The sequence below is a fragment of the Papaver somniferum genome, chromosome 4 (assembly GCF_003573695.1).
Source record: "Papaver somniferum cultivar HN1 chromosome 4, ASM357369v1, whole genome shotgun sequence".
NCBI classification, from domain to species: Eukaryota; Viridiplantae; Streptophyta; class Magnoliopsida; order Ranunculales; family Papaveraceae; genus Papaver; species Papaver somniferum.
Genome location: NC_039361.1, coordinates 156,822,999 through 156,838,149, shown reverse-complemented (window position 1 = coordinate 156,838,149; position 15,151 = coordinate 156,822,999). Strand labels below are relative to the sequence as shown.

The window sequence follows — 15,151 nt, the reverse complement described above, 5'->3', positions numbered from 1 at the left end:
AAAATTCGGAAACTTCAAAAGGTTCCTCTGCTTAGTGAACCTGGACAATACTCGCATCAAACACATCAAGTGGTGGATACTTATAAGCAAAATAATCCGTTAACACTTTGGAAGCACACAACTCCAATCCTAAATGAGGTATTTTCTTAAAAGTTTGGTTAACAACTCTTTGAGAAGCTACTTTGATTATAGAAAAATGATCAACAAATATAGAATTAAGAAAAGGTTTAGAAAAACCTTTTATTGGATCCTCATCTTTCTTAATTAACGGTGAATTATTCACCTCAAGTATATCATGGTCCTCTATCGAACTATTATTATCTAGCTCAATTGGGTCTTCCATGACTTCGATTAATTTGATTTCATTCTCAATCTCCATCTCTTCAACAACCTCTTCCTCGGAATCCGAATCAAATTCCGCTCTCATGAACTCTTCTTCAGTATAAATTTTGAGGTATTATGTGTGAGTTTCCGTTGAGGGAATAATCGGGTCTACTTCTTGCAAATCAACCGGTCTAAAAATATTGTAAACCGGATATTAATTGTAGCGTTGATATGAATTCAAGTATGTTACACCATTCATAAAAATGGTTCAATCATACCAAGGCTCCTCCTTTTGAATAGGCGAATGATCATTATTAAGATCCGGAGCTTGAATAACTTCATCACTGTTACAAAGGCTTTCCAAATGTTGTTCATCTTCAAAGTATTCTTTGTCTTCCATAGGAATATCAGACTCAGTTTGGTTTAGAGGCCAAAGTTCTTCTTTATTCCTTGTCTCATTGAGTTATGCAATTTGTATTTTTAAATCCTCCACATTCCTTTGCATTTCCTGAAGTTGCTCATATTGTTCCTGTTCAACTGTATGGAGCCTTTTTTGATGTTGTGACATCGATTGGAATTGCTCAAGACGTTCACTCACTATACTATTTCCAGACTAAGTCTCCCCTTTTTGAATAGGTGAATGATCATAAAAATAATCAGGAATTCGGTTAGATGTATTGAAGTAAGATTCAGTTGGAATATTGTTCTCCGTGATTAGTTGCTCATTGAGTGATCCCAGCGTGGAATATTGGCCTTTAACCAAAGCATAATATGATCAAACTTCTGTTCATGTTCAGGAGATAAACGATTAGAAGCATAACTATCCTGCCATCCCTGTGGTTGTTCACTTACATGTCCGTCATAAGGTTGTTGACATTATGAGAATATTAATAAGGTTCTGCAGGGTATTTGATCATAGCCAAAACATTGGTTTTGATTATACCCACATGTTGGTTGGTAGTTGATATATGAATGAGATTGAAAATCATATTGATTACCATTGTTGTATTTGTAATATTATGCTCCGTACATGTTATTTCCTTAAGGAAACATGACGAATCACAAGAAAGATAAAATCGACACCAAAATCTAAAAACAAAAAAAATAAAATAAAAACAAGTTAAACAAATAACAAATCAATTAGCAACTGCTCCCTGACAACAACGCCAAAATTTGTATGGGCTGTCGTAAGCTCAACAAATTAATAAATATATTTCTCACTAATTAACTGGTAATATAGCGGTAGTAAGAGATCGTTCCCACAGAGAGCTATGTAATTGATAGGTTATTTGTGTTAGAAAAATAAAGTAAATAACAAAGGAGGGGTTTTGGTAATAAGATATAAATAAAAAGACAACAAGAAATAAAAGAGATGATCAAGGAATCCTTCGCCGTTACCAAGCGTTAACGGTATCAGAATACTTATCTATCTTTCGTTAGAACCATTCATCACCAACCGTAGAATAGCAGATAGCTCGGTGCTATACCCAAAACTCCTTTTACCATGGATACGGAAGCTCTCCAATCATATTCTATTTACCTGAACCACCAAGTAGTAGCTCACTCAAGGTGTAATCCAATCGAACACAACTTTGTGAATTAGGTTAATCCCAGTAGTTAAACTCTTAGCTCAAAGTTTACTTGTTGGTGTTGTTTTCACTCACGATTTTTCCATAGGATTTCTCTGCAAGGTCTCACGATTTCTACTTGTGTACAAGTTATTCGACGATTACTTATCTCCTAGCAATAAAAACGATCAATAGATCAATCTAGCATGCACTCCAAATACATCTGAGAATCACTTATAAACCCTAAATATGGTAAAATAAACGATGATGATAAGAACTCTCAATATGTTTGTATTGATAATAAAGATTCACACTTAGAACATTGAATTCGTCCTTAATCAACAAAGGATTTAGCTACTCATATTAGAAAGAAGATGAAGAATGGTGGTTTCCCCCTAAAGGGGTAAACCCTAGGTTTTTGATGTAGAATAAACCCTAGCTTATAATATCAGATAATATGGTATTTTTATGAAACGCCTAATACCTATTTATATAGGTTTACATTGCTTGGCCTTCAAGAATCCTAGTCGGTTCTGGAAACCGACCTAAAAAGCAGTAAAGAAAGACCCTAAAGATAGTTCGGGAATTTTGGCCTTCAATAGTTTGCATACCAGTTTGAAAACTTAAACTTTGTAATAAAATACTTGGAAATAAGTTTGCAAACCATTTTACAAACTTATTTTTCAGTTACCCCCGTTTGCATACCCGTTTGCAAACTGGCTTGTCTTCGGTATTTAATAAAACTCGTTTTGGCCGTAACTTCCTCGTCCGAACTCGGAATGATCTCATTCGTTTTGCATTATTTTTATCTTTAATTATCGTCAAGATGGTGGTGATAAATCCTTGATTTGAATGATTTAATCTCGGTCTTTGGACCGTCTCTTGATTTTGAGCGTTTTGTTCATTTTTGTCGCACTTCTTCCACTTCTTTTGGACTTGGGAACTTGGATACTTGGAATAATTATATTCTTATATCTTTTTAGAACTTCGTAGCTCCTTTTTAATTGATTCACCTAATTGAGACAAATAAGAGAAAACTATAGTAATAATACGAAAATATGCAAGAATAGTAGCTAAAGCAAGTATGGAATGAACACTAAAATCATATGAATTATGCACTTAACAACTAGTACCGTTGGTGGGAAACTATATTTTCATTATTATTGTAGTTTAATTATTGATTTGATTGACTAACGGTTATAACTCTTGATTGCACCTAGTTTAATTATTCTTAAGAGCCTTCTCTTCTGACATAAGGTCACTCAAACTAGATCAGGGAATTAACGTTGACTTGTGATCATCAATTATTAACAGACTCTGTTCTGTGCATGATCGGTCATAATTCAGAAATCAAGTTCTTTATTGTCCAGGTACAGAAGACTATTGAAGACTCGAAGACAATAAGATTTTTCTTATTGGTTTCGTATCTTTGGGATTTGCTTCATGCACAAACTTCATCGGATGGGATCCGACTAGATCTAGATTATCTTTTGATAGACTTGTTATTGATAGTCGTATTTAGATCAAAAAAGTTATCTTTGGTGGAATATCTGGATTTGGTAGTTCTGTTTGACTTGATCTGGTTAACTTGTTTAATCCAGATCTCGGAAGATCTAAATCCAACAAAGGAGTTTAATTGATTTTAAACAAAAAAGCCTTTGTCACACTCAACATACATATCTTTGATTGATTTCCTGATATATATAGGAAAGTGGTTACCAAACAGATTAGTCATTTAATGTTTGGAAGACGATCAAAAGGGTTAAGTGCTTAAGCAACTTAAGATAGTCAACTTTAAGCAACATACAAAGAGGCTGAAGCAACTTAAGATATTGGGCACTATCTTAGGATTCACGTGCGTTTGACAAATTGGTTGTAGGTGCAGGGATACTGAGGAAACTAGATAACTAGGAATATTTTACTTGGTCTCACTTATACGAAGTTGAACTCTCCGATGAAAAAACTCCATACTTAATCTTAACACATACCTTATCAGGAATTGATTTATTGAAATCCACTTCCACCAACACACTAGCATAATACCTAATCATCCTTTTCAAATTAATATCATCTACTTTAACAGGCGTTCCCAAAACTTTTCCTATATCTAAAATAATTTTCTCCTTCCACTATTCAATGCTCAAACCAGGTAGACGAAACCAAACAAATGTTGTTTGATTTGATATTTTAAAATTTGGTTCCCAATTACGAACTTTCAGACTCTGCTTCTCAACCTCCTAATAGTTAGACCAGATATAATTCCTATCTTCAATATTATCCAGTTTACTCAGAAATGTAGATTTTCGGCTCTTCACCATGTTTTTCCTCTTCAGGTTCTTTTGAAAACTCAACTGAGGCATCAAAAATTATAGATCTAATTTTTTTCCCCATCAAACCCATGTTCGATGATTTTTCAAAAAAATAACCATATTCAGGAAAATTTAATACATGAAAAGGAAAGATTTTAAATGAAACACGACATCAATCATTGATAACAAACAGTAACTCACCTGAGATTTACTTGAATTCACGGGAAACGAAAATTTTTTGACCGAGTTGATCGCCCGATTTAAAAACTCTCTCTCCAATCTGGTTCCGACTTATATTTCTTGGGTTCCAAGGCTATGAAAAAAATTATTTACCACAGTGTATAAGTCGTAACCAAAACCCAAGATGTTTTGGCATTAAAAATCTTGGTACATAAAACCTGTGGTTTACCATTGATGAAGAAAACGCAGCGCTTCTTATGCCTACGCTAGTCGCAAGGTCTTTCTGAAGTCCAACATGGCTTCATATATCTTTTCTGGTTCAACAAGTGACCCAAACACATTTTCTTTCTTCATACACTTTTTCGCCCAATTCATTAACTTAGGACACTCAGTTTCTACACTGAACTTGCCAAACATCTCAAGAGGATAAAAATAACAGTACAAGGGAATCAAAGCCACATCTACAAACCCCATCTCGTCTTCACCACTGAAATAAGGCTTTTCTCCAAGCTCTTTTTCTATCACCTTCAAGCAATCTATAAACTCTTTACTAACTTTTTCTTGTTCTTCTCCGCTACTCATCCACACCTTCTTCGCAGTTCCTTCGTATATCTGTATATTAAGTTTTTAAAATGATATTAGCTGTTATTGATCAAAGAAAAAGAAAAAAAAAAAGAGTGTCAAAACTCAAAAGAGCCTGGCTCGTGCAACCTAATACTACTTTTGTTTATGCAACAGTGTTAATATCGTTTCTAAAAATAGTCTAAAATGAAAAAATGATAGTAATAATTTTACAGAATCAAAGGAAGTATCTGACAATTTTTCATGCAAGTGGCATACACAGAGTGAATTATGTTAGAGAGATTTGATTACCTTTGCATCTAGATATGCGGCCCAGAATCTAGCGACCCCCCGCCGGTAAGCATCACTTGGTAAAAGAGCAGGAGACTTGTGTTTCCAAACTTGATCAATATATTCAAGAATCAAGAGTGATTCACAAATAGGTTTCCCGTTATGTATCAAAACAGGAACCCTTTTGTAAACCGGATTCATTTCTAAAAGCAAAGGGCTCTTTACAAGAATGTTTTCTTCTTCTATGCACTCGTATTTGATTCCTTTTTCTGCTAAAGCGATTCTTATTCTCATTCCGTAAGTACTTCCCCAAACATCTAAAAGAACCACAACATCGTCCTCCATCTTAATTTGTCTCTTCTTTTTCTTTCTTGGCTTGAATTTGTGATGTTGAAGATCACTGTAAATGTTTGTATCCAATTTTTAAATTCAAGCGGTTACCTCATCTAGTGTCCAAAAGATTTATAGGGGCCACTGCTTGGATTTCACACGATAGCATTTGAATTTTCTATGTTAAATTTTGGAGAAAATCCCATTTTTTGCGATCGACTTTGTGGACTCCCTTTCCAGTGACGATGACAAATGCTTGTTTTTCGGTAATAAATCGCAAAAGTCAAACGTTTGTTTGTTTTTCCAGCTATGAAATCTTTACGAGTACTGTATAGATAGCTATTTGGGAATAGCTGGAAGAGAAATGGAAGATAAGACGAATTAAAAATGCAATCCAATATCACAAGTTTCTTTTATACTAGAATTTTTCATTTAAATTTTATCTTTATTGTGAAAGAGTCAAATACGATAAATATTTCATCCAGTGGACGTGCCGGAGTGGTTATCGGGCATGACTAGAAATCATGTGGGCTCTGCCCGCGCAGGTTCGAATCCTACCGTTCACGTTTGCCCTAACCTGAACAGACAGAAGCATAGAAAATGATCACAAACTATTAACAGAACTCAGCTCAAGCTAGTTCAAAAGCTTCGCCTACCCTCCTCGTCCTTCAGTTCAGGACCAAAGTCTTTATGTATTGTCTTGACCATAAGGGTTCAAGATTAGATTGGAGAAACGATGAACAGAAAGGTTTCCACTAGGTCCTTCCTAAATAACAGTCAATTCTGCAAACAGAACGCCACAGTTTTCGGGTTAGTGATCAAATTCCTTTATGAAAGAGTATAAATATTCAAGTATCGCTTGCCCTAACCTGAAAATGTGATCCTCCACTAAGTACTCTTTTATTGAAGCAGCAGAGGATTCAGAGTCTCGGCCAGAGGGCTTCTCAACTGTCTCCAGTTTTACAAAGTCCAGATATAAGAGCGTTACATGAAACCCCGTTTGTTTGAATGCCTGTCTGAGTCATTTTGTCGAACACCTTTTGAGTTACAACTGTCTCCAGTTGGACCTATGTCACTGGGGAAGACGCGTCGCATAAGTCGGTGCACAACTTCTAATACCGAGGATGGTCGTTTCTCAAGTATAACAACAAATAGAAATCTTGCCGTATCCCTCTTATTCATCACAATCCGCTATAAATACTAGCTTGGATCTGCACTGAATTCATTTTATTCACGGAGAAGAAAAAACAACACTTTGTTGAGAAATTCTAGAGCTAGTAATCTCATCATCATCATGTCGCCACCAAATACCATTATTACCTTGAAGAGTTCTGACGGACAGACTTTTGATATTCAGGAAGCCATTGTTTTGCAATCTCGAACCCTAACAACAATTGTGGCTAACAATTACGGCAAGACCAACATTGTGATTCCTGTGAATAATGTAAGAGGCAAAATTCTAGCGAACGTGATTGAGTACTGCACCAAACACGCTGAGAACGAGTACTACTGCAATGATGATGAAGAAGAAGAGACGAAGAACTGGGATGCAGAATTTGCGAATGTGGATGCGAAGGTGATGAGGGAGTTGATGAAGGCTTCAAGTTTACTTAACATACCTGATTTGGTGGATTTGTTGTTGTGGAAGATGGCGGATATGATGCATGGGAAAACACTAGAGGAGATACATATTCTATTCCCTGCAGGTATGTTCGCTAAAACAGTAGTGGAAGAGGAAGAAGAAGATTATTGGGACAGTGAATGGGACTTCGACTGAAGTTAATAAAGAGCAGAAGAACTAACATGGCTGCTGATCCATAATTGTTGTTTTATTTATTGTACCTTGTGTTTATTTATGATATGATTGTTTGCAACTGATTTCGGGGGAATTTCTTGCAATACACAAGCAATTGCTACTTATACTAGTTTTTACCTTCAAATTGTAAAGTCATCCAAAATTTAATTACCTTGTCAACATAAATTGCCACCTGACCCAAACACTGTCCCATGATTTAGCTAAATTTCCTGGTGACAAGGTAAATAAATTTTGGAATGCTTTTATTAGCTTCAGATATCAGTTCTACTTAGAATTTGGACTGTGGGTCCCATTCCAATTTCAATTATTTTATTTTTATTTTATTATTTTACTAGTGGATTGCCCGTGCCATAATGGCACGGGGCGGTGCTGGTGATCTAATGCCAGGGTGACTCACCGAATTTCATAGCAGACATTCAATAAGAATGAACAAATTTAATCACTGAGTTTATTTGTAAAAAGATTGGTGTTTGTATTCGTTAGAATGGTATTTGCATGTTGGTTGTGGCGGCCACAGTAGCGGTGATTGTTTTTTTTTGTTGATAAAGACAGGACAGGTATATGAATTGCAAAAGATGTGTGGAGGCTGCCATTATCTGATAAGTGATAAATGGTCTTGACTTGCGGTTCCTTAGTGGCTGATGGTTCGCTTAAAATTAGGCCCAATAAGAATGGATCCATTAAGTTTTCCCTCGTTTTTACATATCGAGGTTATAATGCTCATAGGTTAATTTAACTGTTTATTCTTCTTCCATATCATTCCACAAATTATAACAGTAACACAAATGGGAAACATAACTAAACATGATTGATAATATAGTTAAGGTACCTTTGCAGGTATTGTTAAGACAATAATAATATTATATTCTTTGTATAACTTCAACAGAACCAACTTCATTATTGAACCCATCAACACCTTTCTTGATATCCTCTGACGCAGTAATCTCATACACAACATCAAGAGGCACTTATCTCACATTGATGACTTCCGTCATGATGTCCAAACTTCATTTTGAAGATTTTACCTCCAATTTCCTAACCAAGTTATCCATTTGAGACCCATGGAAATACAAAAACAGTAACTTTCCTGATTGTTTCTATTGTCTTATTCACAGGCATGCTGTCGGAGCTCTGGTCTCCAAAGCATAAGGAACTGCAGAACGGTCTTTTGGACCATTGCTAAAAATAACTCCACCGGCTTCATCTTTCAAGACTCCGATGATTTCCATGTTGTTGTACGACACTGATGTTACATCCATCAGACGCCCATCAACGTCATATGTAGACACCACTTATGAGATCAACCCCTGCATTATAGTTGTAACTCCATACTAAAGCTTTTGCTATCACAGCAGAAAAGCATGCATAGACTCGACTTTTCGACCCTTACATTAATGTTCGTCTGAAGCCAAGTTCTCCGTCTTTTAATTGAACTGCCAATGCACTTTGGCTAGGGGTTGCAGTCTATTTTTTTACCCAATCTAAATTCATATCCTTGTCTTCGACTAAAATTGGATTAGTATACATCGGGTTTGTTTCCATCAGTTACTAATTTAAGGTTGTACTTGACATAGATAAGGTTTGGTAATGTTTCTTTATCTAGCTTATTTCTTTTCTAGCATCTTAGAGCAATGGGTCAGCGGATCACATAAAAACAAACTATACAAATTAACATCCACTGCTCAGAACATAAATGAGTCCATGAGAACTGCAGAAGTGAGCTAAAATTTTGAACCCTCTTCTGTAACAATAGCACTTGTCTAATTATAAATTTACATTCGTCTCATTTCTCTCATAGGCATTTCAACAAACACTTTGATGTAAACTCAAACCTAATTCAGTCAATCCAACAAATTCAATCATTTCAACCAATTCAATCCAACCATTCAATCCGACCATACAATCCTAATGTTGACAAACATTACCTGAAGTGAAGAAAATGAGAGTGATAAGCAAACCAATCTGGAAGTATTTGTTGAGGATACTTCACCCAGTTCTGAAGTGATTTAATCTTTTCACCCAATTTCGAATTTAGGGTTACAGTTTCTGAAGTGAGTCAATCAAATTAAAACTCTGAACCGTAAAATCGAAATTAAGTAAAAATTATTCTAAGTCTACGTTGGGAAATTGATGAGGATGAAGAGTGATTTTGAATTTGGTAGTAGTGGCGATGGTGGTGGTTCAATCGATGGAGAACTGAGGTAGAAGGAAGAAGAAGAAATTGGAAGTAGTGGTGTTTTAATCGATTGAGAAGTGAGGTAAAGATAGTGGTGTTTACATTCATCTGTTAATTTTTGTGGTGGTGGGTGGTGTCGACTGTTGATAGTGGTGGTGTTGGTAATGGTGGTGTGGAAGGTTGAAGGAGGTGAACGAGAAATCGAGGTTTAGATTGAGAATGAAACTGGGTTTTCTTATCTATTATTGACCTTTTTACAGATTTAGCCTTACTTTGTTTGTATTATTACAACGACCCAGGCAGGAAACTCAAAAACACGGAGGGGCAATCGCGTCATTATTGTATCACCTTAGTCGTTTTTGCCCCTGCGTTTGTAAACATTTACGTCAGTTTGAGGGAAGGAAAAAATCATTGAGGGGCAATTTCGACATTTCATCGTCGAACGAAAATCCTTTGAGAGACCAAACAAATCATTTTGCTTTATATTATAGTTATAGATGACAATTTTCCATTTTATATGATATATATGGGCTTTGTTACTTGCCACAACTTGCACTGTGTGTAGAGTGTAGAGAGCCATCATGCGCTTGCAAAGCTCAATTTGCTCACTACTTGACTTTGGTGTTCAGACACTGACAAGAGATGAGATCAGTTTTGGGACCATTTCTTGTTTCACTATCTGAAAGAAAACAAAGTGGCCTCCTTTTGGTGCATAGTGATGTTTGTTTTGTTTTATTGAATTCAGTGTTCAAACAAAATAACAAATGACAGAAAAAACAACTACTCAAATTTATTCTTGGTGGCTCCAAATCATCTAAGCAAGTACACTTTGTTGGACCTGCTGTAAAGAAGAAAGAAAAAAAGCTAAAAAAGTTTTCTACCCGTTCCCATGTTTGCCTACCAACATAATTCAACGACAATAACCTTCAGGGAAAGAGATGGAGCCACCGGCTCCGATTACATATCTGAAAACAACATTTAGTTCTCTATTCTTCAGTAAATTATCTTCGGCTACACCTTTAATAACACCACCAATCTCCATTTTGTAGAAAAAGTTCAACCTGTAAAACTGTATTCTCATTCCACTTTTCCCTTGTCGAACGTTGTGAGTATAACTTCTTACTGTGCTTTGTATGAAAAATGCTGTGGCCTCAACCACTAATTCACTCATTCTGGCAGTCTGCACTACTGATATCACCCCATCGAACATTATACTTAGCTGAAAGATAATGAGCGCCAACAGGTCCTCGACTACCATAAGGATACAACTCAGGGACTATCTTCTTCTCCTCTAGCTCTTTCAGCAGAGGTGTGAAGAGGGCCCATGCAGCATCCAGTTCGTCACTCCTGATGAATAAACGTCGTTCTCCTTCAATTGCATCAAGTAACAGTCTCTCGTAAGCATCTGGAATCTCCTTGGAGTATCTATGAATACCAACACAAAATGCCCATTAGTATACCAAAAGGATAGTCACTTAAATTAGACGATATTATATGGTAGCTACATGTGCGTTGCAATTTTATTGCACTTCTCTTACAGAAACGTTCTTAACCAATATTAACTTAAAAGTTCGGAAAATCTGAGGGCAATCATTTAACATCAGCTTAAGGAGAAAGTCCAGGAGATATGATGACACTTATATAATGTGCAAACGAGGATGCAAAAATTACCAGATTGAGCACAAAACAAATTAACAGTAGCATCATAATCAATCATCTCTGAGTTACAAAGTTTGTAACTATGTCACTATTTGTAGGTTTCAGAAGTTTAGATAGGTACCTTGCTGCATAATGAAGGTTTAGATTACTGCGGTCCAACTTCATGCCCAAACCAGGGACTTTGTTGTTGATTTTCAAATAAATAGCTTCATCAGGCTGCACTCTGATGACAAGTTCATTTGTTGCTCGGTCCAGGTCCATTCCAAAATTCTTCTTGTACAAATTACCAGGAACATGCCTGAATTGTACCCTGATCTCTGCTCTGTGAAGAAAGAACCATTTCAAGAATGTCACTTTTGGGGATCAAGAACATATATGTGCGGATATGTGAAGGCACTAAAGCTGTATTAGATGGATCCTGAATATTGTATAGTTCATGTTTAAATATGTCTTAGAATAACCTTTGGGACAAATACAGGTACAATGTTGGCACATTAGGTTCATCTAGATTTGAAAGTTACCTTCTAGTATGTAAGGCTTTCCCAGCTTTCATTAAAAAGGGAACTCCATCCCATCTGGCATTATCTATAAAGAGTGCAGCCGCTGCAAATGTCGGGGTTATGCTATTTTTAGGTACTGTCTCATCATCTGTGTAGCCTGGATAGTTAATACCCCCCTTAGTGCAACTTTTATACTGTCCAACCACCACGTTGTCAAGTTGCAAAGGCCTCATTGAGCGTAGAACTTTTACCTAAGACATACCACTCAAGTTAGAAGCAAGCGAGTACAAAAAGTTCCATACTGTAAAAGCAAAGGTTAACGTGAATTGGCACCTTTTCATTTCTGATGTCTTCAGCATCCAAACTGACAGGAGTCTCCATCGCGAAAAGGGCTAATATTTGAAGCAGATGGTTCTGCATAATGTCTCTTATAATACCATAACTGTCGAAGTACCTGAACAAGACAGAAGCATTGAAATGATCATGAACTATTTAAAAAAAAAAAACCCAGTTCAAGCCATTTCAAAAGTTCAGCTTACCCTCCTCGTCCTTCAGTACCGAAGTCTTCTGAGAAGATAAATTGAACATTCCTTATGTATTGTCTTGACCATAAAGGTTCAAAGATAAGATTGGAGAAACGAAGAACAGAAAGGTTTTCCACTAGTTCCTTCCCCAAATAGTGATCAATTCTGCAAACAAAATACCACAGTTCTCATGTTAGAGATCAAATTCCTCGTGAAAGAGGAACAAATAAATTCAAGTCTGGTTTGCCCCAACCTGAAAATTTGATCCTCCACTAAGTACTCCTTTAAGCCTCTTGTTAAAGCAGCAGAGGATTCAGAGTCTCGGCCGAAGGGCTTCTCAACAATGACCCTAGTCCAGCCATTAGAAGAAGATGCTGAGCAGCTTGCAGATTTTACAACATTTATAAATATATTTGGAGGGATCGATAGATAGAAAAGACGGTTTGAAACCCTTGCACCCTGATTAACCAATTTATCAATGTCAATTTATGAAACTAGAACACACCACAGATGAAGAATAAAAATAGCGACAAGCTATAGCAATTTCATCATTCTTTCTACCAATTTCATTATTATGTAAAATGAAAGGCATGCCATATTACAACAGTAACATTTTCCCTCAGTAATATAGAAATTGAAACACTAAAGTTGCTAGGAATTTTAATCCAGGACAGTTTAAAACTACTTCCAGATATGTCTCATCCCATATAGACAAAAGAACAACACCTATATTAAACAACCAACAGCTAAGTTGCAATTTTAAAGTTTAAACTCCTAGCAAATTAATCTTATCTCTCATTCTTCTTGGAATTAGCAGTCTACAACTAAGTTTCATCACTCCGGCACAGCCATTAGTTGTACAAAACTAAACATATGCCCATAAAACATGCATTAAAATTAGTCTTACCGATGAGCAAGGAGACAGTAGCGGGACCAAACACTTAGATGCTTTAAAGACTCGGCGCTCAGTTATTCATTTATTAAACTTAAACATAAGAACAATAAAACACCATCACATTACCTCATGCTCCTTCAGCTTCTTGTCTAGCTCCTTGAAATTGTTCTCCGAGTCATACTGACCAGAATGGTAGAAGCATCTTGCTAAGAACTGCTCCATCTTTTCACTACAGTTCTCCCTGAAATCCAAAAGGTATTCTCATTAAATACCGCAAAGTACCACAGCAAACTCATTATCTTTCAACAAACTTATATAAGAAGTCGAACCCACAACCTTGACAAGAATGCAATCCGTAGACATTACAGACCTTTTATCAATTCTGCAAGTAAGAGTCCTGCTAACCATGTCTCGTAGTTCCTCATCAGTCATCTTACTCCGAGCATATCCGAACACAGTGAAATGCTACAATTACAGAACCACATACACACATTCAGTTCAAATTGCATTAAAACACTTTCATGTATACCACAAACTAGAGTTACTAGACTTAGGATGCATCGAATTTTAGTATAAAAAGCCGAACCTTGGGTAAACAATCTTCGTAATAAAGTGCGAAAAGGGCAGGAAATATCTTCTTCTTAGCAAGGTCACCTGAAGCTCCAACTACAGTGATACTAACTGTCTCATTTTCATCGGGAATTGAACCAACAACATTAAGTATTTCTTCTTCCACTGATAAACCACCCACTTTCGCTTTTTCCTCCTTGACAGGAATTTCATTTTCAAGTAATGGTGTTGTTTTAGCAGTCACTGCACCTAAAAACCATTTAATTAACCTAATTAGCACCAATCTAATCTTCTTTCCACAAATTAAACCTAACACCACATAACAAATTTCATGAAGCTGATACCTTTTTCAATAACCCAGATTCAAAAACAAACAATTTGACGAGAATTAATAAAACCCGGATTAGAAAACATTAAATTAGATGGAAATTATCAAAACCCAGATTCAAATACACCTAAAATCAGCTAAAAATGGAAACTTGGAAGAGTCAAAAAATGAAGAAAAATACTAACCATCTTGCATGTTAACAACATTCCAATATCGAGGTGATGATAAAGAGATCTTCTTAGGTAAGAATCTCTTAGATACTGAAGAAATTGATACACTGCGTACATAATTCCCAGATGAAGAAGAAGAAGGAGAATAGAGTGATGAGGATGATGAATAGCAAGTTGACGAAGAAAGGGCTGCCATTATTGAATTAAGATTAAGAAAGGGGTTGTTGTTTGTGCTCTGTTTCAAAATGGTACGTTTCGATTGCTCTGTTTTAATAAGGAATTGAAATTTCTAAAGAGAGAGAGGAAAAGAGAAGAGCTTTGGAGGCATCGAAGGTTTAAGGCCCTTGAGATCCTCGAAAGGTTGGTTACTTGATTGATTAATTGAGAAGAGAAGAAGGGACAAAGTTTAATTCAGTTTTAAAAATGCAGAGCTCTGTACAAACTATTTGTTTGTTAAATTAGGTCATTGGCTCATATGCCTTGTGCTAATGTGTTCCGTGTGTGCCCCTTAACGTGAAATATGTAGGATGTTGGTCGTTTTGTTGTGTAGGATATCAATTGGCAACCGGCAACTGGCGATTGGACTATGGAGACTGTTATCTTCTGGGTGCTAGCTTCTATGTAGATTTGGTTCTGATTTGAAACCCTTTAACAGTGTGTAAGAGGAAGATTGTTCCCATCAGTCACGAACACAAAATTGGATCACCCAAACCTAAAACGAAGCCGTCCCTTATCTCCGATTTTTTGAACCGTCCCTTATCTCCGATTTTTTGAAATGGCTATTATACCCTCCACAATCGGTAGATAAAACTACAATCGGTTGTTTACTTTAGCAATCGGTAGATGTTAGGATAATCGGCGGGTACTGTGTACATACATATTTTGAAAGTTTTGTTATTTTGAAATAACCTACAATCGGAGGGTAATTATTTACCATGTCTCCCGATTAT

The 15,151-nt window shown here is 36.3% G+C and overlaps 3 protein-coding genes, 1 long non-coding RNA gene and 1 other non-coding gene across 7 annotated transcripts; 2 read left to right on the top strand and 3 right to left on the bottom strand.

The window, feature by feature from the left end:
- Positions 1-2,383: 2,383 nt before the first annotated feature.
- Positions 2,384-5,691, bottom strand: LOC113274404 (probable glutathione S-transferase parC). Of its 3 annotated transcripts, none has more exons than XR_003323001.1 (3): positions 5,255-5,691; positions 4,403-4,993; positions 2,384-2,905 (listed from the first exon to the last, which is right to left on the bottom strand). XR_003323001.1 is itself a non-coding variant. In XM_026523803.1 (3 exons), the coding sequence occupies exons 1-2, from the start codon at positions 5,576-5,578 to the stop codon at positions 4,643-4,645; spliced, it is 675 nt and encodes a 224-aa protein (XP_026379588.1). In that variant the 5' UTR covers positions 5,579-5,691; the 3' UTR covers positions 4,355-4,514; positions 4,611-4,642. The 3 variants fall into 3 exon arrangements, 2 of the variants coding, with proteins under 2 accessions (XP_026379588.1, XP_026379587.1); XM_026523803.1 differs by lacking the exon at positions 2,384-2,905 and having other exon boundaries at positions 4,355-4,514; positions 4,611-4,993; XM_026523802.1 differs by lacking the exon at positions 2,384-2,905 and having other exon boundaries at positions 4,355-4,993.
- Positions 5,692-6,043: 352 nt separating this feature from the next.
- LOC113274403 lies at positions 6,044-6,535 on the bottom strand. The gene is made up of 3 exons (XR_003323000.1): positions 6,433-6,535; positions 6,220-6,346; positions 6,044-6,140 (listed from the first exon to the last, which is right to left on the bottom strand). It is a non-coding gene; the product is annotated as an uncharacterized LOC113274403 (long non-coding RNA).
- Positions 6,048-6,129, top strand: TRNAS-AGA. Its single transcript has one exon. It is a non-coding gene; the product is annotated as a tRNA-Ser (tRNA).
- Positions 6,536-6,857: 322 nt separating the features above from the next.
- On the top strand, positions 6,858-7,340 carry LOC113273337 (SKP1-like protein 11). The gene has a single exon (XM_026523076.1). It carries the CDS (start codon positions 6,858-6,860, stop codon positions 7,338-7,340), a length of 483 nt encoding a protein of 160 aa, XP_026378861.1.
- Positions 7,341-10,320: 2,980 nt separating this feature from the next.
- On the bottom strand, positions 10,321-14,640 carry LOC113271695 (glucose-6-phosphate 1-dehydrogenase, chloroplastic-like). Its single transcript, XM_026521595.1, has 10 exons — positions 14,217-14,640; positions 13,720-13,952; positions 13,504-13,598; positions 13,260-13,374; positions 12,492-12,697; positions 12,254-12,403; positions 12,048-12,168; positions 11,736-11,965; positions 11,336-11,536; positions 10,321-10,980 (listed from the first exon to the last, which is right to left on the bottom strand). Exons 1-10 carry the CDS (start codon positions 14,395-14,397, stop codon positions 10,719-10,721), a joined length of 1,794 nt encoding a protein of 597 aa, XP_026377380.1. The 5' UTR covers positions 14,398-14,640; the 3' UTR covers positions 10,321-10,718.
- Between the last annotated feature and the right edge of the window lie 511 nt (positions 14,641-15,151).